The 21,925-nt window shown below is 48.1% G+C and overlaps 2 protein-coding genes across 6 annotated transcripts in view; one reads left to right on the top strand and one right to left on the bottom strand.

Moving 5' to 3' along the window:
- The window catches only part of SLA2 (Src like adaptor 2), a 28,453-nt gene extending 20,681 nt beyond the window's left edge, over positions 1-7,772 (top strand). For 3 of the 5 annotated variants that reach the window (XM_069548490.1, XM_069548489.1, XM_069548491.1), the window contains exons 6-8: positions 4,164-4,313; positions 5,049-5,181; positions 5,578-7,772. In XM_069548490.1, the coding sequence (XP_069404591.1) occupies positions 4,164-4,313; positions 5,049-5,181; positions 5,578-5,743 (449 nt within the window). In that variant the 3' untranslated portion in view covers positions 5,744-7,772. The remainder of the gene's footprint in view (positions 1-4,163; positions 4,314-5,048; positions 5,182-5,577) is intronic. The other 2 variants (XM_069548493.1, XM_069548494.1) reach the window with 1 other exon arrangement.
- RAB5IF (RAB5 interacting factor) lies at positions 6,698-14,672 on the bottom strand. The gene is made up of 4 exons (XM_069548502.1): positions 13,602-14,672; positions 11,602-11,705; positions 8,210-8,339; positions 6,698-7,243 (listed from the first exon to the last, which is right to left on the bottom strand). Exons 1-4 carry the CDS (start codon positions 13,713-13,715, stop codon positions 7,202-7,204), a joined length of 390 nt encoding a protein of 129 aa, XP_069404603.1. The 5' UTR covers positions 13,716-14,672; the 3' UTR covers positions 6,698-7,201.
- Between the last annotated feature and the right edge of the window lie 7,253 nt (positions 14,673-21,925).

The following is a 21,925-nucleotide window of genomic DNA, read 5'->3' as shown; positions in this document are numbered from 1 at the left end:
TTGAGCTTTAAGCCAACTTTCTCACTGTCCTCTTTCACTTTCATCAAGAGGCTTTTTAGCTCCTCTTCACTTTCTGCCATAAGGGTGGTATCATCTGCATATCTGAGGTTATTGATATTTCTCCTGGCAATCTTGATTCCAGCTTGTGTTTCTTCCAGTCCAGCATTTCTCATGATGTACTCTGCATATAAGTTAAATAAGCAGGGTGACAATATACAGCCTTGATGTACTCCTTTTCCTATTTGGAACCAGTCTGTTGTTCCATGTCCAGTCCTAACTGTTGCTTCCTGACCTGCATATAAGTTTCTCAAGAGGCAGGTCAGGTGCTCTGGTATTCCCATCTCTTTCAGAATTTTCCAGTTTATTGTGATCCACACAGTCAAAGGCTTTGGCATAGTCAATAAAGCAGAAATGGATGTTTTTCTGGAACTCTCTTGCTTTTTCAATGATCCAGCAGATGTTGGCAATTTGATCTCTGGTTCCTCTGCCTTTTCTAAAACTAGCTTGAACATCAGGAAGTTCACGGTTCACATATTGTTGAAGCCTGGCTTGGAGAATTTTGAGCATTACTTTACTAGCGTGTGAGATGAGTGCAATTGTTCGGTAGCTTGAGCATTCTTTGGCATTGCCTTTCTTTGGAATTGGAATGAAAACTGACTTTTCCAGTCCTGTGGCCACTGCAGAGTTTTCCAAATTTGCTGGCATATGGAGTGCAGCACTTTCACAGCATCATCTTTGAGGATTTGAAGTAGCTCAACTGGAATTCCATCACCTCCACTAGCTTTGTTCGTAGTGATGCTTTCTAAGGCCCACTTGACTTCACATTCCAGGATGTCTGGCTCTAGATGAGTGATCACACCATGGTGATTATCTGGGTCGTGAAGATCTTTTTTGTACAGTTCTTCTGTGTATTCTTGCCATCTCTTCTTAATATCTTCTGCTTCTGTTAGGTCCATACCATTTCTGTCCTTTATTGAGCCTATCTTTGCATGAAATGTTCACTTGGTATCTCTAATTTTCTTGAAGAGATCTCTAGTCTTTCCCATTCTGTTGTTTTCCTCTATTTCTTTGCATTGATCGCTGAAGAAGGCTTTCTTATCTCTTCTTGCTATTCTTTGGAACTCTGCATTCAGATGCTCATATCTTTGCTTTTCTCCTTTGCTTTTCGCTTCTCTTCTTTCACAGCTATTTGTAAGGCCTCCCCATTTTGCTTTTTTGCATTTCTTTTCCATGGGGATGGTCTTGATCCCTGTCTCCTGTACAATGTCACGAACCTCATTCCATAGTTCATCAGGCATTCTATGTATCAGATCTAGGCCCTTAAATCTATTTCTCACATCCACTGTATAATCATAAGGGATTTGATTTAGGTCATACCTAAATGGTCTAGCAGTTTTCCCTACTTTCTTCAATTTAAGTCTGAATTTGGCAATAAGGAGTTCATGATCTGAGCCACAGTCAGCTCCCTGTCTTGTTTTTGCTGACTGTATAGAGCTTCTCCATCTTTGGCTGCAAAGAATATAATCAATCTGATTTCAGTGTTGACCGTCTGGTGATGTCCATGTGTAGAGTCTTCTCTTGTGTTGTTGGAAGAGGGTGTTTGCTATGACCAGTGCATTTTCTTGGCAAAACTGTATTAGTCTTTGCCCTGCTTAGATAGTAATAATAAATTACCATTATACCACTAAAAAACCCTCTTCCTGTTTCACTTTAAAAAAAATAATTTTATTTATCTATTTTTGACTGATCTGGGTCTTCATTGCTGCGCATGGGCTTTCTCTAGCTGTGGATGCTCTTCATTGTGGTGTGTGGGCTTGTCATTGTGGTGGCTTCTCGCAGAACACAGGCTGTAGGCAGGCGGCTTCAGAAGCTGTAGCATGTGGCTCAGCAGCTGCAGCTCCTGGGCTGTGGAGCACAGGCTCAGTAGTTGTGGCCCACGGGCTTAATCGCCCCTCGGCATGTGGGATCTTCCCGGATCGGGGGTCAAATTCATGTCTCCTGCAACGGCAGGGAGATTCTTTACCACTGAGCCACCAGGGGAGCCCCCCTTTCGCTTTGATGAAGTGTTGACTGAAGAAATGAATCCCATGCTAAAGTTATAGAGAGCTCTCATATGAATCCTCATCTGCTGAAAATTACTATTCTAGGCCTGACTTTATATAGTTACAATTTTATATAGTCCTTTTTTTCTCTATTTTTCAACCTTGGCCAGTTATCTGTGTCTTGTTGAAACCTATCATCTGTATACTTTAAACATTTGCATTTTCATTTCATATAAATTATATCTCAATAAAGTTTATTTTTAAAACTAAAACAGGCAATTCCCTGGTGGCCCAGTGGTTAGGATTCTGGGCTTTCACTGCTATGGCCCAGCTTCAATCCCTGGTCTGGGAACTGATATCCCACAAGCCACATGGCATGACCAAAACTACCAGTTCAGTTCAGTTGCTCAGTCGTGTCCAGCTCTTTGCGACCCCATAAACCGCAGCACGCCAGGCCTCCCTGTCCATCACCAACTCCCGAAGTTTACCCACACTCATGTCCATCGAGTCGGTGATGCCATCCAGCCATCTCATCCCCTGTCGTCCCCTTCTCCTCCTACCCCCGATCCCTCCCAGCATCAGGGTCTTTTCCAACGAGTCAACTCTTCACATGAGGTGGCCAAAGTACTGGAGTTTCAGCCTCAGCATCAGTCCTTCGAATGAACACCCAGGACTGGTCTCCTCTAGGATGCACCACGCGCCCCTAGAAAAAAAAACTGGAAAAATTCTGTCTCTTGCATCAGTGTATATAACCTCCATGCATGAAGCTCCAATACTTTGGCCGCCTGACGCAAAGAGCCACCTCATTGGAAAAGACCCTGATGTGGGGAAAGATTGAAAACAAAAGGAGAAGAGGGGAGCAGAGGACAAGATGGTTATATATCTGACTCGGTGGACGTGAATCACTGACTCAATGGACATGAATTTGAGCAGACTCCAGGAGAGAGCGGAGGACACCAGAGCCTGGCATGCTACAGTCCATGGGGTCGCAAAGAGTCGGACATGACTTAGTGACTGAACAACAGCGATAGGTTACAGACTAATAAAAGCAACACCCATATGCCCAACCTTTCAGCGTAGGGGGGAAACGGTGCGTCGTTGCTTTGAAGCCCCCTGCCTGCTTCCCTGTGTTGATCAGTTTCTTTTCTTCCTAGCTTTGCCACACATGCAATATAGTCAATATAGTCTCGGCTGCCTCTGAGCTTTATATAAATAGAATCATACTGAACGTATGCTCCTGTGACTTGCTGTTTCTGCTCATTATTTATAACATTCACCTATGCTTGTGTGCATGGTGGTTATTAACTTTTACTGCAGAATAGTGGGGCTTCCCTGGTGCCTCGAATGGCAAAGAATCTGCCTGCAACACAGGAGACCTGGGTTTGACCCCAGCATCAGGAAGATCCCCTGGAAAAGGAAATGGCAACCCACTTCAGTATTCTTGCCTGGGAAATTCCATGGACACAAAAGCCTGGAGGCCAATAGTCCGTGGGGTGGGTCACAGTCGGACACTACTGAGCAACTACCACTGTCACTGAATAGTGTTACTTTCTAGAATCCGCCGTTCTCTTGAGTGCATATGGGCTCTTTGCTGTCTGGGGCTTTTCTGAACATTGCTGCTCTGAATATTTTTGGTTTTGTATTGGCAAGGGATCATGCTGGGATGGAACTACTGGGTTGTGAGGTATGGGCACGTTCAACTCAACTAGTTAATGCCAGCTGTTTCCCAAGTGGCTTATACTGACTTACCTTTCCACAAGCAGGCTAAGAATTCTTTTTTCTCCGCATCCTTGCTGACATCTACTGATCACGTTCTAAAACGCTTCTGTCCACTTGGGTCTTTATAATAACAGCCAACACTTAATGCTCACTTCAGCTGTGGCAGGCCCTGTTCTGAGCACTCTGTGTGCCTGATCTCATCTTATCCTTGCGAGAGCCCTAGCTGTTATGAATGTGTTATTTGCGAACAAGAGAGCAAGTCTTTGTCTTTCCCCTCTGCCTCCCCTTCTGTCTGAGCCTGGTGGCCACTCTCTGTGGCCATTTCGCATGTTCCTTCTCCCGTCCTGGGCAGGGCTGGGTCCCAGCACGGCCTTAGTCCTACCCAGAGCCTCTCCTCCTCAGGCTGTTACTCCCTGTCGGTCCGCCTCAGCCGCCCTGCCTCCTGGGACCGGATCAGACACTACAGGATCCAGCGCCTTGACAATGGTTGGCTGTACATCTCACCACGCCTCACCTTCCCCTCGCTCCTGGCCCTGGTGGACCATTACTCCGGTACGGCTGCCCCCCGCCTCCTATGAGAGTAGATGGGGATTTGGGCTTTGGGGGCAGTCAGTCATCTCTTGGACACTTTACCTGCTGGAGAATATCCAGACAGAAGAGGGACCGCCCCTTTCTCCATGCCAGTCCCTGTGCCAAATAACACAGCCTGGGAGCCCCGGCTTCACCTCACACCAGCAGACCCACTCAGATGTCCTGTGGGCGTGTGGGCCAGAACCTCACCCAGCACTGTGGTTTTGAGTCAAGGTCCTCCACGGCTGGCGCGGTTCTCTCCGCAGGAATTAGGCCCACAGCTGTTGTTACTGTGGAAGTTAGTCAGTTTGTAGCATCTTCTGGTGCCTGTCCTATAACAGCACAGTGTCAGAGGCAGAGAGGAAAGACCACTGCTGAGAAAACTGATCAGGGAGTTTCTGGACAGCTGTTCCAGGCAGCAGATACCAACCGAACAAGTGGAGACTGATCACTCTTTAGCTTTCTTCTTTCCAAAGCACTTTCCTAATCAGAAAACTCGGGCTCAAAGAGGTCCCTCAACTGACCGAAAAATCACACAGCAAATTAAGTCTCCCTAGTTAGCCCGGAATCTTTGACTGCATCTCAGCTTCCAGATGAACAGTTTGGGGCTCCCAGTCCCACTAGCTAAGTGTGGAAGGCTGTCAGGGTGAGGGTGGCTGGCTGGCGAGGGAAGCAGGGCTGGAGTCAGCCAGGTCAAAGGTCTAGGTCTCTTCTCAGAGCTGGCGGATGACATCTGCTGCCTCCTCAAGGAGCCCTGTGCCCTGCGGAGGGCTGGCCCACTCCCTGGCAAGGCCATACCCCCACCTGTGACTGTGCAGGCGACACCACTCAACTGGAAAGAGCTGGACAGGTGAGGGGGTCCTGGAATGGGAAGTGGAACAAAGAGTTAGAAGGACCCACCCCTGGGAACCTGGACTGGGGGCGTCACCTTCAGGGACACCTGGGAGCCACTAAGCATCCTCTGAACTCAGAGGCCAGCCCAGGCTCAGCGGGTCTGCTGGGGGGACCAACAGGGATGCCAAAGCGGGCACGGATACTGGGCATGCCTGGACACCAAGGTGGCCAGGGTGGAAGGGCAGACATATGGGATACCACAGAGTACCAGCCCTGAGTGAGGTCAAGCAGGGGTCTGATCTGACAGGGAATAGGAAACCAGGGGGTTTTCAGCAGGTTGAGAGCAGGGACTGTGTGGCAGGGGCGGGGAGGAGGCTGAAGCTCCCGACCCAGCTCTGTCCCTTCTCCACAGCTCCCTCCTGTTCTCTGAAGCATCTGCCACAGGGGAGGCATCCCTCCTCAGTGAGGGGCTCCGGGAGGCCCTGAACTCCTACATCAGCCTGACTGAGGACACCTCCTTGGACGAGGCCAAGGCCGAAAGCAGACGGCGAAAGGGGAACCAAGGCTGCAGCACCTAGGGCCCCATCTCAGCTCAGCCTGAGCGAGCACCCGAGGCAAGGCTGCACGGAGCAGGAGGGAGGGCTGGGACACAGAGGCACATCCAGGGTCCCACCAGTATCCTCTGTTCCTTCCCCTCTTAGTCCTAAGAAATCACTTAACCTCCTCCTGGCACGATGACTTGGCCTGCAACCTCTAGTTCAAGTCTAGAGCAGTTAAGAACAGGGCCAGGACTCCAAAAAGAGACCAGATGTCCCCTAGGGTCTGACCCAGTCAGTTCCTGAGTTTGGGATTTCCAGTGTCATCTCCTGCCTGTCGAGAGTCATTTCCATCCCACAACTCCTCCCACAAGGTAGAAAACCACCACCAGCATCAAGGCGGAAAAAGTAACCATTTAAAGAAAACTGACCACACCTCTTAAGGTGGACTGTGGCCTGGAAGGAACAGGAAAGCAGAGGGGATAGGTGGCTTAAACAGCAGCAGAACCTGGGCTGGCCAGCTCCCACCTGACCGCCATGCCAAGAGCAAGGCCTCTGACAGCCCAGGTCCTCCACACCCCCGTTAAGCCCCTTCTCTGGACAGTCCTAGCTCTCAGGTCTGTTTCACTGTGCGGCTCATCCTTTGAACCTGACTATGCTTTTCTGGCTATAGCAGCCTTGCCACCTTGTGGCCAAATGCAAAATGACACCATCTGAGCCCAGCACACTGAGGCGAGGTTATAGTCACACTCCCTGGGCAGGGGCATCAGAGGGTGGTGAGCCCTCGCTCCACCAAGTCAACGCCACTGCCGGTACCAACTCCAGTCCTCCATTTCCCTGCTGCCCATGAAAGGAAAGGGGACTGGCTGAAGCTGCTAAGTGAGCAGAGAGAAGAGGGAAGAAGGAAGGGGAGGGGAGGCCACCGCCTCTATTGCCCTACTGGGTTCTGAAGCTAGAGTGGAGGTGGGAACGGCTTTACCAGTATCATCAACAGGGTCTCAATTAAAGATCTGATTTATTCAAGTATCTGAAAACATTCTACAATGAAAATCGTTATCAGATGCTGCTTGTACTGTGCTATGGACCATGCACATACTGCCATACTGTTTTCAGAAGACTTGAAATGCCCATGATTGGTAGTTTAAAAACTGTACACCTGATGGAGAAGGAAGACAATTTAATGTTTCATCCAGATCCAGAGGTGCAGCAAATTAAAGGACAGCTCCAATTGGCAAACAGGTATCTCATGATGGTCTCCAAGAAGAAACGGTTGGCGATGGACAGTTCAAAAGTGCTTCTCCAAAAGGTGGATGGTTCTTTAAAAAGGTCAGGTCGCAACCCTTGCAGAAGACACTGACGCCCAACACACGGATTCTCGGTCCAGGAAACATGGGTCTTCCGGGTTCCACGTGGCTGGGGAGCCCCTACCAATCATGCTTCTGTGCCGTGACTAGGAGGGTCCTCTGGACCAGACAGGGAGCAGGCTGGGGCCGGGCACCGTCAGTCATAGTGGATGGCAGTGTAGAAGATGATCCAGATGACCTAGACAGCAAAGAAGCAATGTTTATAGGTCCCTTCACCGAGAGGGTCAACACCGGCTCCTACTCCACCAGACGAAAGTGTCCTAACAAAGTGCGCATGGTGGACTTCCTGGGGGCTAGCCAACGCTCGAGCTGCTTGGGGGCTTATATAATTTCACTGAAAACAAGATGTCTCCAGTAGAACCCAGGACCACCTTGCTGTGCTCCCAAAGGACCCTGGACAAGTCTCTCCTCCTGCCAAGCATGCGAGGGCTTGAGTTACAGATGTGGAAATGATGGAGGAAAAGTCAACTGTACTGCTAACAAGGGTTAGAACTGGCAACACAAGTATATACAATTCAGAGGTTTTTCGTATATTCAGAGTTGTGAAAACATTTTAGAGCATTTTTGTTACCCTGGAAACAAAACCTATTCCTGTTACCAGTTACTTCCCATTTCCCTTTCCACCCCTGTCCTAACGACCACTAATCTACTTCTTATGCATACGGGTTTGCCTCTTTTGAACATTTCACATAAACAGAATCACAACATGTGGCCTTTTGTGTCTGCATTTTTTTCACCTAGCATCATGTTTTCAAGGCCCATCCATGTTGGAGCCTGTCCCAGTACTTCAGTCATCTTTATGGCCGAGTATTTTATCTAGCCATTTGTCAGGCGATGGCAAATGCAAAAACTTTCCATTTGGGGGCTGTTATGAATATGTTTTCCCAGTTTTCAATATGCAGCCAGAGTTGAGAACTGGATGCAGAAGCTGACAATGAGCCCTGCATTCACTTGCCACAGGGAGCTCACCCCACAGGGCATCACCTGACATCTTACTGATAAGTCAAGAAAGGCCCTCCAGCCTCAGGAGTCTTGGAAAAACAGTAGGCAAGTCACACAATGTAACTATCAGAGGGCTCCCCCTGAAGAACTGAGAGCTCTGGGAAATGACACACCCTGCTGTGGCATTCTCAGTGACACTCACCATGAACAAGGCAAACGATGTCATAAACCCTTCTTTCGTGAGCTCCCACGTGCCGCCATATTCTTCCTCGTCTATCTGCAGGTAGTTGCTGAAGTAGACGTACAGGACACCCGCATTGATCAGGCAGAACCTGGAGCAAGGGAGGACAAGCACCAAACGTGAGCCGTAGGCGTGGAGGACCCAGGACTGCCCCCAGCATGGTCCAGCTCGGTCAGGGCTGGCAGCTGCAGTTAACCGTGTCATGGGGACAAATGAAATGATCCATGAAAACCCACCTAGGTCCTCAGTGGGGCTGCCCACTTTTGTGTTAGAGGAAAAAAAAAGCAACCTCTTTTTAGTTGATCAGCAAGCATATGTAAGTTCTCCTACCCCCTTGAAGACAGAAGGCTGATGAACAATCCCAAATAGGACCAGTTTCTGACGGCCTCCAGGTAGCTGCAGCTCGGGAAGGGGGGTGGCCATGGGAAAGACCCATGTGAAGCTGCTGCTTCCTGGCCTAGTCGGGCAAGCAAGGGCATGGTAAAGCAGCGCCTGATAATTCCCAAGGGGAGACAATTTCTGAGTGTTCACTGGCAGCTACTGCTCTTGATGCAGAGATGAACATGGCAGTGCCAGCCGCCAGCTCACCATCCGTGGGGGGCAAAAGCAACAGTCAGAGTGGACTGAAACCAGAGGGTTCAGAAAGGTCTCTGACCCCCGTCACATATGATCTAACTGGTGCAGGAATCCGAATCCTGAGAAGAGTGATACCGCACTGTGCTCCACTGATTGCTTGGCGCTGCAGCTGCGTAAAAGCGATATTCATAAAGGGATCAAAACTGCACCTAATCTTACGGTGGACCATATGCCTTAGGCCACACCCCTCTGAAGGCTGCAGTGGAAAATGCAAAGAAAACAGGTTCCTCCTGTTCTGCGGATGAAGTGTGAGCTGCTGCAGGGCATGGTAGGGCAGTGTGAGGATAGGAGTGTAAATCCTTGTGCAAGGCGAGGAGAGGGTGTGCTATAGACCTGAGGCTATCTGAGCAAGGTCAGGTTGAGGCAGGGTGTGAGTAGTCACTGTGGGCTTTCTCAGGCTGGAAAGAACAGGAGTTGGGAGACTGGTTTAGTCCTGTTTCAGGACATCAGTACAAATAAAGTTTGAGGACAGGGACTGAGAAAATGGCTGAATGGGGAGGCAAGAAGCCCCAAAGGCTTCGCGCCTAAGTGCTTGGGAGAACCATAGGTCCAGCAACCGAAGCAGGGAGTCAGGAAGAACAGGTGGATTTTCTTGGATGTCACGCAAACTACAGTCCTTGGCTCAGCTATGTCATGGCCGCATCCTTATCTGCTACTAGAAATCTGGGGACCCAGCCAATGTGGCCACGTCCCTCTGGCAGGAGTTACGTTTTGGACAGGCTGAGTTAGTGGCTCCTGACAGAGCCTACTAATGGGACTCAGAAATGTCAGTGGGGCTCAGCTACTAAGCTCATTTAGAGTCTCCTACTGTAAGAGTGGTTGCTTAATGAGATGAGAAAGGGAAATACAAGTGAAAGAGACACAGGGTGACAGGGAGAGAGAAAATGGCTGACACTGGGCCTGCCAGCCAAGGGTCACATGCTAAGTAGAAAGTGAAGTCATAGAAACACAGTATTTAAATGTCTGGCAGTCAAGGAAAGGACTGGAAGTCTCCACACTGAGATTTAAGGATAGGCATCAAATCTATATTGTAAACAGGAGAGAACCACACAGCAAATGTATGGGCAAAGAGACAAGCCTGCTGGATTGGGGCGGGGGCGGGTGTGTGTGTGTGTGTGTGTCGGTGTGTGTGCGTGCGTGTGTGTGTTGGGGTGTGTGTGTTCGTTGCTCGTTGTGTCCAACTCTTTGCGACACCATGGACTGTAACCTACCAGCCTCCTCTGTCCTTGGGAGTCTTCAGGTAAGAATATTGGAGTGAGTTACCATTTCCCTCTCTCGGGGATCTTCCCAACCCAGGGACTGAACTCGCATCTCCTGTACTGGCAGGCGGGTTCTTTATTCTTTACCACTGAGCCACCAGGGAACCCTGACTAGCGTGAGTCTTTGCTTTATTATTCCCAGATTGGGTGACTTCAGAGATATCCCCCAGGGCTCCTGTAAGACAAGACAGGTGCAGGGGGTTCAAACCACTGTTACCCTCTCTTAGAAAAGCGATTTGGGGAAGACAGGAGACTACTTTTTTTGGCTTTTCGATTGCCTTCTGCCATCTCTGGCCATTTTCCTGGTATCTGCCTTTTTTTCTCATAGTAAGCTCAAATGGGGTGACCAACATTCTAAAAATGTGGTCTGTATCTCCATACCACTTCCACCCTGAGAAGACCTCTATGAACCCCAGGTCCTGCCTGCATCTCATCATCCTCAGTGAGTCCTCATCAAATGTCCACTCTGTCAAGAGTGAGTTGGAGGATAAAGCCTATGGTTTCCTTGGACAAATAGTTTGCTCAGCATCATAAATCAAAAACCCTCTTTAGCTGGGAGAGAGAACTGTACATTCCTTTTCGGTTACCTTCTGAGAAAACAGCCAACTCAAATGAGTTTGAAATGATTTCACACTTTTCACCCCAGAGTAAGGAAATAAGACATGTGATCACAACTAACACATCTATGTGGTTTTCCAATGTTGAGTACTGACCGTTTGTTTTCCCTGTGTGAAAAGAGAAAAGGCCAGAGGTTTGCCTCTCCATTTCTGCCATAACTTGCCCACGACTCCCACCTTAAGACAATTCCCACAAATCTTTTAAAATCAACCTGGTGGGCATGCAGTGACTTCTTAACAAGCTGAGCGATGACCAGGGGCTGGTGTCAAATGCTGCCACTGGCCATGGGTGCATAATAGAGGAAGAAGGACCCGATCTCCCACTTTCTCGCTGCCTTTAAAATGCAGGGACCTGGGGCTTCCGTGGCAGTCCAGTGGTTAAGTGCTTCCACTGCAGGGGACACGAGTTCGATCCCTGGTCTGGGAACTAAGATTCTGCATGCCGTGTGGCAAGGCCAAAAAAAAGTAGGAACCTAAAACAACTTCTGCCAAAGTCAAGATTCAGGACATCCAGCACAGTGCACAAGGGAGTGATCGTCAGGTACAGGAGCTCTTCCACCTCCCAAATTTGCCTAGACAACAAAGGCCATGTCAGAACTAGATGCCTGTTACCAACAGGCAATATAGCAACCTCTTGCATGAGGTCACTACGGACCCATGAATGAATAAGCTAACCCAGACCTTCGTAAAGGTAACACGCCTGACGCAAGACATTCCCAGGCCTGTTGAACTGAGGACTGCTGCATCAGACCCAGCAGGGCCACCGTGGGGCCAGTGTTTTGCTTTAGTTATTACACACACACACAGAAACCTAGAAATGCAAAAAAGACCCAAGACTTACCCTGCTATTCCCAAGAAACCTCGCAACGGCAACACTCCCCAAATGACACCTAGGACCACAGCAATGATCTGTCGGAACCAGTAGATCACATCTAAAAATTCATCCTGTAGAAAAAACAGAGAATGCATGCATTATCTGGAGGGGGCACCACAAGAGAGCCTTTTGTATCAGGTGAGGAACAAAATCTTTCTGCTAAACTCATCTTCCAGAGAAATTTCCCCCCAAAGCAATGGTATTTGGTTCTCCAATCTCCACATCTTCTTCTTATACTAAATTGTGGTAAAAAAAAAAAAATGATACATATTTACTTATCTTGGGACATCCCTGGTGGCTCAGACAGTAAAGAATCTGCCTGTAATGCAGGAGGCATAAGAGACGTGGGTTTGATCCCTGGGTCGGGAAGAGCCCCTGGAAAAGGAAATGGCGACCCACTCCAGTATTCTTGCCTGGGAAGTCTCATGGATAGAGGAGCCTGGTGGGCTCCAGTCCATGAGGTCAGAGTGAGAGAGTTCTTGTAACACGTGAGGAACAAGTTTAGCAGAAAAGCTCCCTGCTAAACTCTTCTTCCAGAGAAATTTTCTCCCAAGACAATGGTATTTGGTTCTCGAATTCTTCTTGTACTAAATTGTGCTTTAAAAAAAAGATGATATATTTACTTAAGTGATGGCTTCCAGGGTGTTGTGCTCTAGATAAAACTTTTAGAAAAATCATTTACCTTTTTTCCCCCAGAAGCTACAAAAATGAAATCGCTGTGACAGTAACTGAGCTACTGGCCAGTTATCTGACCTGGGGATACCTGGACAGACTAGCCACAGGCGGAAGGGCTGACTGTGAACCGATTCACTACCACTTCCCCACACAAGGAATTCTAAGACAGTCACAAAGGAGGAGGCTGAATTAGAAACCAAAGTGAAGAAGGTGCCAGCACATCTAATTTTCATACAGGAACATGGAAGATTCAGGTTTCTGACCTTCCCTGGACTGCAGAAACCAGTCCTTACACAAAGAAAGCAAGCCATGACACAGCAAATCAGGGAGGTTTCACGGCAGCTGGGCAGGACAAGGGCACTTTCAGGAAGTGCCTCCCATTCACCCCCGCCCCGTTCCAGAACCCCAGGAAAACCTATTTCATCATTCCAAAAAAAAAAAAAAAAGGGAAAGATTGCAGGTACAACAATCTTTTCAGGCCAACTGGAATCAAGCTATGTGCAATAGTTCCTTCCCTACCATGGAGCAGAGGTGGGGAAGTGCTCACACTCAGATCTTCTGAATCCATGTGACCACTAAGGACATCTTGAAGTTCCCCAACCATTCCTCACACACATTTGGTGGTGTCTCTTCGACCCATACTCCCCACCACACACATGCACTAACGCTCACCCCTGAAAGGTGGTCTCAGTCTCCCCTCTTAACTCTCACACTTATTAGGGTATTCAGTTTTCTCATTTGACAGGAAAGCAATGGCAGCTCACCTTTGGTGAGCCTCACTATGTGCCAAGCACTTTAACGCAGCAGGTATCCCACTTCAGAGTTTTTTTGAGACTCAAGTGAGATGATACACAGAGAGAACCGGACACATAGTTAGTATTCAATAGACGTCTGCTCTGGTTACTGCTCCTGCCAAGGACGCTGGTACAACATCAGTCACTTACTCAAGATCCTGCTGGCACTAAAAGACGGAGATGGACTCGAACTCAGCTCAGTCTTGCCGTTCAGGCAGCGACCTGCCTGCGGGGACAACTCCTCCAGCCCTCCTCGCGGCTTCCCGAGTGACCCAGGCGATTTCACCCTTCGACCATTCTGTGATGAGCCCCGAGCCTGACAGCTGGGCCCGCGCAGTTCGCCCCGCCATCCTTGGGCCACCCGCCCCACCACCCCGAACACTCGGCCAGACCCGGACCGGGGCAGGGGCAGGGGCAGGATCAGGATCGGGCCTGTCCTTTCGTCCCCGAGTCCCAGCTGGCTCCTCGAACGTGCGCCCCCGCTAGTCCCCACCGCACCTTGTCTTCCCAGGCCGCGTCGCTCCGCAGCACCTTGCTCCAAACAGAGACTTTGAGGGCCCCGTTGGCCAGCTGCGGCTGAGACGGCTCCTCCTTCCGCCGCCCGCCGCTCATCCTCCCGTCGCGCCGCCCGGGCCGGGCCTGGGGCGCGCGGGCCGATCTAAAAGGGGTCGGGGTCGCGGGTCACGGAGCGCGGGTCGGCGGTGGCGGCGACAGCGACAGGCTCAGCGGATCGGTTCAGCGGCGCCCCTCCGGCAGCCTGCACTTGGCCAAACACCCGGGCTCTGTTGGCTCGGTAGAGACCAAGCGCGCGGAAGGCGGAGCCACGCAGCGCCGCGCGTCCTCCTCCCGCAGACGTGCAAACGCAGCCAATCAGCGGCCGCGCAGCTGTCCGAACGCAGGACCAGACGCCGCTTCGGCGCAAGCGCACTATGCGCGGGGACGTGACGGCAAGCTTCCGCTGACCCCGCAGTAAGGTGAGAGGGAAGGGACAATCTTGGTAACGACGACGCCATGAGCGCCAGGAGGCGCAGTGGAAGCATAAGAACGATGTCACCGAGGAAGGCGAGGTTAAACAGGAGCTTCATCCAGTCCGCCACAGCTTGTCCCTCGAGCAGCGGGGCAGAACACGGCCCTGCCTTACCCGAGGCGTCCTTTGGAGCCCAAGCCTTGCTCCCCGGGGGCCCCAAGTTGCCCCTCAGGGTTTAGCCCTTGCTTGTTTTCCCCGAACCTTGCAAGTCCCTTAGGACCTTGTTCAGAAAGTTCGTTGTTTTGTGTAGTAGTAACTTTAGTGTCTCTTCATGCCTAGCGTCCTCTTTTGACAGATGTGAGCCTTGAGATCCAAAGAGGGGAGATGATTTTCTAAGGCTTTCGAGCGTGTTGGAACCAGCTGAGGACTCCTCAGGGGAGAAAGGTGGCATCAGAATATCTGAGCATTCTTCCAGCGAGCGTGTCCTTGCTACGCGCTTGGTTAGTGGTTCACAAGTGTGGTTCTGGACCAGCAGCAGGTGCATTACCTGGGAATTTGATTAGAGATTCAGATTCTCAGATCCCACTCAGACCCATTGAATCAGAAATTCTGGGGTGGGGCCCATAATCAGAGTTTCAGCCAGCCCGCCAGGTGGTGCCCTGCACACACTGTGCAAAGTAACAAGGCGCATGAGTCCTGTGGTAGGTTTATAGAGGCAAAGAAACCTGCTCTGAACCACTCAGCTAGTATCTGGGTCTGTCTGATTTCAAAATCTGCACCCTGGGGAGTTTCCTGCACGTCCAGTGGTTAGAACTCGATATGCTTTCTCTCCCGTGGAATTTGGTTCAATCCCTGGTACCTGAAAAAAGACCCCGCAAACCAGAGGGGCGCCAAAGATGATACTGCAACAGACATTACTTTGTCCGCACCTGGTGGTATGGCCGTATATCTGACATGGGTGTACACCTTTCGTCCTAACTTTCACATTATCAGCCCTCCCTCCTCTGAACCATCTCCCCTATGCAAACCTAGAGTAAAGCCTAACCAGCTCACTCCAGTTTGGACATGCATCACTGATATAAAACCTATTTTACAGACTCCCTGATGGCATGCAGTGCTGGAGATAGATTCTATCCCAGAATGTTGGAAGAATACCTGGCCTGGAGCCAAAGACAGAAAAAGTTAAGTTTTTAGCCTGCTGGGTCTAGTGGCAGAGGATTGTAATGGGGAATCTGATGTGGGCTGTTAGGGAACTGAACTCGGAGGGAAGAGTAGGAGTTAAGAAGAGGAAGAGGGAGGGGAAAGGAGGAGAGTATTCCAGGAGATGAAACCACGTCTGCTATTGGTGAGGAATAAATCCACAAGTTAGGGTCGGAAGGGGAGACTCGTGCTGGATAAGGTTCTTCCAGTTTTATTGAAAAGTGATGTGCATCACTGTGTAAGCTTAAGGTCCACGGCATGATGGTTTGATTTTACGTATATTTTGAGATGTTTACCAGAGTAGGATGGGCTAACACCCACCTTCTGAGATAGACAGAATAAAGAGATAAGAAAGACAAATATGAAAAAGGAAAAAGAAAATCTCCTGTGATGAGAACTCTTAGGATTTACTCTTTTATTTAATTTAAAAATTATTTATGTATGTATTTTTGGCTGCACTGAGTCTCCATTGCTGAGCTTGGGCTTTCTCCAATTGCAGCAAGTGGGAGCAACTCTCTAGTTGTAGAGCATGGGCTTCATATTGAGGTAGCTTCTCTTGTTCCACAGCGTGGGCTCTAGGGCCACGTGGGCTCAGCAGTTGGGGCACGTGGGCTTAGTTGCCAGGCAGGTAGAATCTTCCTGGAGCAGGGACTGAACCTGTTTCCCCTGTATTGGCGGATGGACTTTTAACCACTGGCCCCCCAGAAAAGTCCAGAATTTCACCATATTTCAGTGTGTAGCTCTGCGACCCAGGGCGGTACATTTGCTGGTGGTCGCATCCATTTTCAGAACACTTTCATCATACAAAACTGAAACTCGGTGCTCGCTAAACTATTAACTCCCTACTCTCCCTTCCCCTCAACACGTGGCAATTACCGTTCTACTTTGTGTCTCTGAATTTGACTGAGTTCCCCGTGAAGAGGGTAATTGCAGCATCTGTCTTTTTCTACTCGCTGATTTCCCTTAGCACTACATCTTCAAGGCTCATCTGTGTCATAGCATGCCAGCATTTCCTTCTTTCATAAGGTTGAATGATAACTTTCTTAAATGTCCAGTGTATACATTCTGTTTATCCATTTATCTGTTGAGGGATACTTGGGCTGCCTCCACCTTCTTGCTATTGTGAATAATACTACAATGAATAAGTGTACAAAGCATCTGTTCAAGTCTCTGCTTTCTTCTGGGTATATACTCAGAGTGCAATTGCTGAATCATATCATACTGCCTTTAATTTTTTGAATTATTGCCATACTATTTTCCATTCCCACTACGAATACACAAGAGTCCCAATTTCTCTACATTCTCATCAACACTTGTTTTTTTAAACAGTCAACCTAATGAGTGTAAAGTGGGATCTCATTGTGTTTTGATTTGAATTGTGATGTCAAGCATCTTTTCGCTTGCTTGCTGACCATCTGTTTCTCTCTTTTGGAGAAATGTCCATTCCAATACTTTGCCTATTTTTGAGTCTAGTCTTTTGGGTTTTTGCTGTTGACTTCTAGGGGTTTTATGTATAGACTAGATATTAATCCCTTATGTGTAATTTGCAAATAAAGTGCAATTTGTCTAATTTTTTGATCGTTGTTAGTGTTATGTTCAAGAAATCATTGTCAGTCCTATGTCATCAAGTTTTACCATGTTCTCTTTTATAGTTTTAGCTCTTCCGTTTAGGTCTTTGGTCTATTTTGAGTTAATTTTTAGTTATTCTTTTGCATGTGGATATCCAGTTTTCCCAGCACCATTTGTTAGACTGTCCTTTCACCACTGAATGGTTTTGGCATCATCATTTGACCATATATGCGAGGGCTTATATCAGGGCTGTCTACTTTATCCCATTGGTCTGTTTGTCTGTCTTTATGCCAGTGCCACTCTTTTGATTACTATAGCTTTGGTAAGCTTTGATATCAGAAAGTGTGAGTCCTCCTCCTTTGTTCTTATTTTTCAAATTTTTTCACTTAATTGGATATCCCTAGATAATCCATATGAATTTTAGAATGAGTTTTTCTATTTCTGCCAAAAAAAAAAAAGGCATTGGGATTTTGATAGAGAATGCAGTGATTCTGTAGATTGCTTTGTAGTAACAATATCAAGTCTTCTAATCCACGAGCATGAAATGGTTTTCCGTTTATTTGTATATTTTTAAATTTCATTCAGTGATGTTTTGTAGCTTTTTGTACATGTAAGTCTTTCACTTACTTGGTTAATTCCTAAGTAATTTATTCTTTTTGATGCTATTGTAAGTGGAATTATTTTCTTACTTTTTGGATTTTAAAAGTAATTATTTATTTATGGCTGTGCTGGGTCTTCGTTGCCGTGCACTTTTCTCTAGTTGTGGCAAGCAGGTTTCTCATTGCGGCGGCTTCTCTTGTTGCAGAGCACCAGCGCTAGGGCACAGGCTCAGCAGTTGTGGCACACAGGCTTAGTAGCTCTGCGGCACGCAGAACCTTCCTAGAGCAGGGATGGAACCTGCATCTCCTGCATTGGCAGGCAGATTCTCTACCACTGAGCCACCAGGGAAGCCCCTCCTTTTCAGATATCTCATTGAAGAGAAATAGCTGATTTTTGTATCTTATAACATTGCTGAATCCATGTATTAGTTTAACAGTTTTTCTGTGTCTAGAATCTTTAGGGTTTTCTACATACTGATCATACCATATGCAGAGATAACTATTTCTTCCCCCTGCTGCTGCTGCTAAGTCAATTCAGTCATGTCCGACTCTGTGTTACCCCAGAGATGGCAGCCCACCAGGCTCCCCCGTCCCTGGGATTCTCCAGGCAAGAACACTGGAGTGGGTTGCCATTTCCTTCTTCAGTGCATGAAAGTGAAAAGTGAAAGTGAAGTAGCTCAGTTGTGTCTAACTTCTAGCAACCCCATGGACTGCAGCCTACCAGGCCCGTCTATGGGGTTGGCCAGGCGAGAGTACTGGAGTGAGTTGCCATTGCCTTCTCCTTTTCTTCCCCCTAAGAAGAGTTAATTCTTTATATGTCATATTGTATCACATTTTGAAGCTCTGATTGGAACCCCAAGATTCACTACATCTATCTTTACAGGGGAGGACAGTGTCACAGAAAGTTTTATGTGGAAAGCTGCTTAGATCTTGCAGTCCAGCCCAAGGGCACTTGGTTAAGTTAGAGGTCCAACAGGCATCTTAAACCTCATTTGTGTTCCTCCTCTTATCTTTCTGTGCTGTGCTAGTCTCTCAGTCGTGTTTGACTCTTCGTGACCCATGGATTGTAGCCCGCCAGGCTCCTCTGTCCATGGAGATTCTCCAGGCAAGAATACTGGAGTGGGTTGCCATGCCCTTCTCCAGGGGATCTTCCCAACTGAGGGACTGAACCCAGATCTCCTGTATTGCAGGCAGATTCTCTACTGTCTGAGCCACCAGAGAAGCTCAAGAATACTGGAGTGGGTAGCCTATCCCTTCTCTGGAGGATCTTCCCAGCCCAGGGATTGAACCCGGGTCTCCTGCATTATAGGATTCTTAACCTGCTGAGCTATCAGGGAAGCCCCTTAGCCTTCTAGGAGCAGACAAAGCCAAGCTGGCAGCGTGCAATGTTTTTGCCTAGAAAGCATTCGTGGCACTGAGACTGGTTCCCTTTCTTCCTTTCACCCAAAGCTTTCCTTATCTTAGGAAGTGGGGAATTTGGCTGAAACCCAGTGGATCCATCTGGTTAAAATAAACGTCTTGGGTGGTCTAAGATGGAAAAGAACTTGATGAAGAGTCAGATTTGGAAGGAGAAATTTTGGCTTTGTGAGGTTTTTTTTTTTTTTAAGCACCAGTTAAATGTATGTCACTCTTGGGACCAAGAGTGTTCTCTTAGTTGAATGCCCCTATACCACTGCCAGCTGCTTGTAGCAGGGTTTGGAGGAAGCTGTGCTCTGAGGGGCAAGATTGTGGCCTCAGAAACAGATGGAATCACAGAAACCAGGGGCCCTGGTGGGGGATAAAACTAAAGAGCTGTGAAGAGAGCACTGGTTGTGAACTAGAGGCCTGAGTTTCTTCTTTTAGCCTAAAAGAAATATTTTACTAGCATTTTTGAGCCCTTGCATGTGTGCAGGCTAAATTGCTTCAGTTGTGTCTCTTTGCAACACTACAGAACTGTAGCCTGTCCATGGGATTCTCCCGGCAAAAATACTGGAGTAGATTGCCATGCCCTCCTCAGGAAGATCTTCCCGGCCCAGGGATCGAACCCATGTCTCTTCTGTCCCCTGCGTGGGCAGGCCGGTTCTTTACCACTAGTGCCGCCTGGGAAGCCCACTGATCCCTTACCAGGAGACAGCTTTACTAAATGTTTTACATACATTTGTTTTTCTCCCAAAGCTGGCTGAGATCTTAGTCATTATACTGAACTCCTCTCCTGTAAACAGTAGTCCTTCCCTTATCCATACAGTATGTGTTCCAAGACCTTCAGTGGATGCCTGAAACTGTGTATACCCTAGGTATGTTTTCCCTATGTGTACATACCTATGATAAGGTTTAATTTATAAACCAGGTACAGTAAGAGCATATCTGAATTGCCAACATCACTACCGTTGTACTTCGGGGCCACCATTAAATGAAATAAGGGTGACTTGAACACAAGCACAGAAGTATAGCAACAGTGGATCTGATGACTGAGCAGGCTCCTGAGTAGCAGGTGGGGTGAATATACAGCATGAACAAACAGGATAAAGGGGTGATTCAGATTCCAGGCCTGAGGGTGGGAGATTTCATTATGCTACTCAGAACAGCATGCGATTTAAAACTCATGAACTGTTTCTTTCTGGCATTTTCCAGTTAATATTTTCAGACCAAGGTTGACCATGGGTAAATTAATGTGGAAAGTGAAACTATGGGTGGGAGATTACTGTACCTTTACTTAAAGAATGTGGATTACTTATGTAATGAAAATGACCATCTCAAGAAGGCTACACTTAACCTTCAGGCCATTATAGCTTCGAGAAGTCAAATGGTCTTCGGGGACTGCTTGGTGGTAGCCTTCTTACCAGGTAACTTTGAAAGAGGATATGCTGTCTTCCCAACCCAGCAGTTTCCTGGGGAAACCAGAACCCTGATTATAAATGATCAGGTCCCTGGAGCAGCAGCAAGAGAATCTTGTTTGGCATCACTGAAGGGTGCAGATTCCTGGACTCTCTGGGGGTAAGCTCTCTTGATGCATAAGGACTGCTTCTCTGGGTCATCAGTCCCAGTTCCGCCACTTAGAAGCTGTGTGGTATTGGGCAAGTTACTTTAATTGTTCTGTATTCCTCTCAGCCCTGTGCCGAAAAGCCAGATAACAACAACTATTTCATTCTCCAAAAAGATGAGTATTACTGTTCCTTTCTATTGATGAGGAAACTGAAGCTTGGAAGTGGTAGACCGAATTGCCTGTGGTCACAACAGCTAATTAAGTGACAGAGCCAGAACTTGTACCCAGGCTTAGATCAGAGGAATGCTTTGGAAAACAGTTACGCTGGTAGTAGTGACGATTATGTCCACATCTCCCGAGTTTATTCTCCAAAGTTCGAGGGGCTAACATAGAAAGGTTACAGCCACACCAAGGCATACTTGGCCCCTCTTTTCTGGGAGCTTTCACATTTGCAGCTTCCAAACTAAAGTGTCCTTTTACAATCCAGAGTCCTAAATTGTACCCTGAAAGTGTTAAGTCTCTCAGGCATGTCTGACTCTTTGCAACCCTGTGGGCTGTCCCACCAGGCTCCTCTGTCCACGGAATTTCCCAGGCAAGAATACTGGGGTGGGTAGACATTTCCTTCTTCAGGGGATCTTGCTAACCCAGGGATCAAACCCGAGTCTCCTACACTGCAAGCAGGTTCTTTACCACTGAGCCACCAGGGAAGCCCCTGAGTCCTTCTAGCATGTTCTTATTCTGCCAAACCCCAGGGCTAACTGTCCAGCTTGAGGGATACTGACAGGGAAGTGGGAAAACCAGGACCCTGGATAAATGGAGCTGGGGCACTGTAATCTGGGGAACTTGAGCAGGGAGGCTCCATTTCCAAATTCCTGATAACTGACCTATGGTAGAAATTAGACGTCCTCCACCTAAGTACATCTAGGTGTACTGGGGAGAAACCAGAAGAAGCCAATTTGGTTCAATGAGAGAAACTTCTAGTGCTTAGCTCAAACCATGTTAGACAGCTGGATGCCAGCAAGCAGTAAACCATCCATCATTAGTTTACATAAGAGAGGGACTGACTTCAGGGTGACCTTAACACCAACAGAGGCTTGAATTCATACCCTGGTTTCACTCCACAGTAGCTGTGTAAGTTTGGGCAGGTAACTTAACAAATCCCATTTCTTTAGCTATGAGAAGGGCATCTCATTTTCTGGTGGATGTTAAGTGTGTACAAGAGTTAATGTTTGGGCTGCTAAGTAATTTCATTATAACAGAAATGCAACGCACAGCTAGCTTAAGCAAAAAGGGGAATTTACTCGCTTACATAATAGGGAATTTCAGAGATGGTGCTGGTTTTAGACATGACTAGAGTCCATAGTATCACCTCTGCTTCTTTCTGTGCTGGCTTCACACTGTCGCCACACTCCTTCCTCATTAGGAGAGCGGGAGGACAAAGCTGCCAGCTCCCTATCTCCTTACAGCACAGCATCCCCAAAGTGGGACTTTTGACCCCAGGGAAGGCTGGTCCAGCTTGGGATCC

This window comes from Ovis canadensis, chromosome 13 (assembly GCF_042477335.2).
Source record: "Ovis canadensis isolate MfBH-ARS-UI-01 breed Bighorn chromosome 13, ARS-UI_OviCan_v2, whole genome shotgun sequence".
NCBI classification, from domain to species: Eukaryota; Metazoa; Chordata; class Mammalia; order Artiodactyla; family Bovidae; genus Ovis; species Ovis canadensis.
This window is presented reverse-complemented; position numbering and strand designations above follow the sequence as displayed.

Coding starts and splice junctions, on each gene's coding strand:
- RAB5IF (XM_069548502.1), bottom strand. CDS start 13,715: ATGAGCGGCGGGCGGCGGAAGGAGGAGCCGTCTCAGCCGCAGCTGGCC. Junction 8,340..11,601: donor GGTTTCTTGGGAATAGCAGG/GTAAGTCTTGGG, acceptor CCCTTGCTCCAG/GTTCTGCCTGATCAATGCGG. Junction 7,244..8,209: donor CATCGTTTGCCTTGTTCATG/GTGAGTGTCACT, acceptor TTTGCTGTCTAG/GTCATCTGGATCATCTTCTA.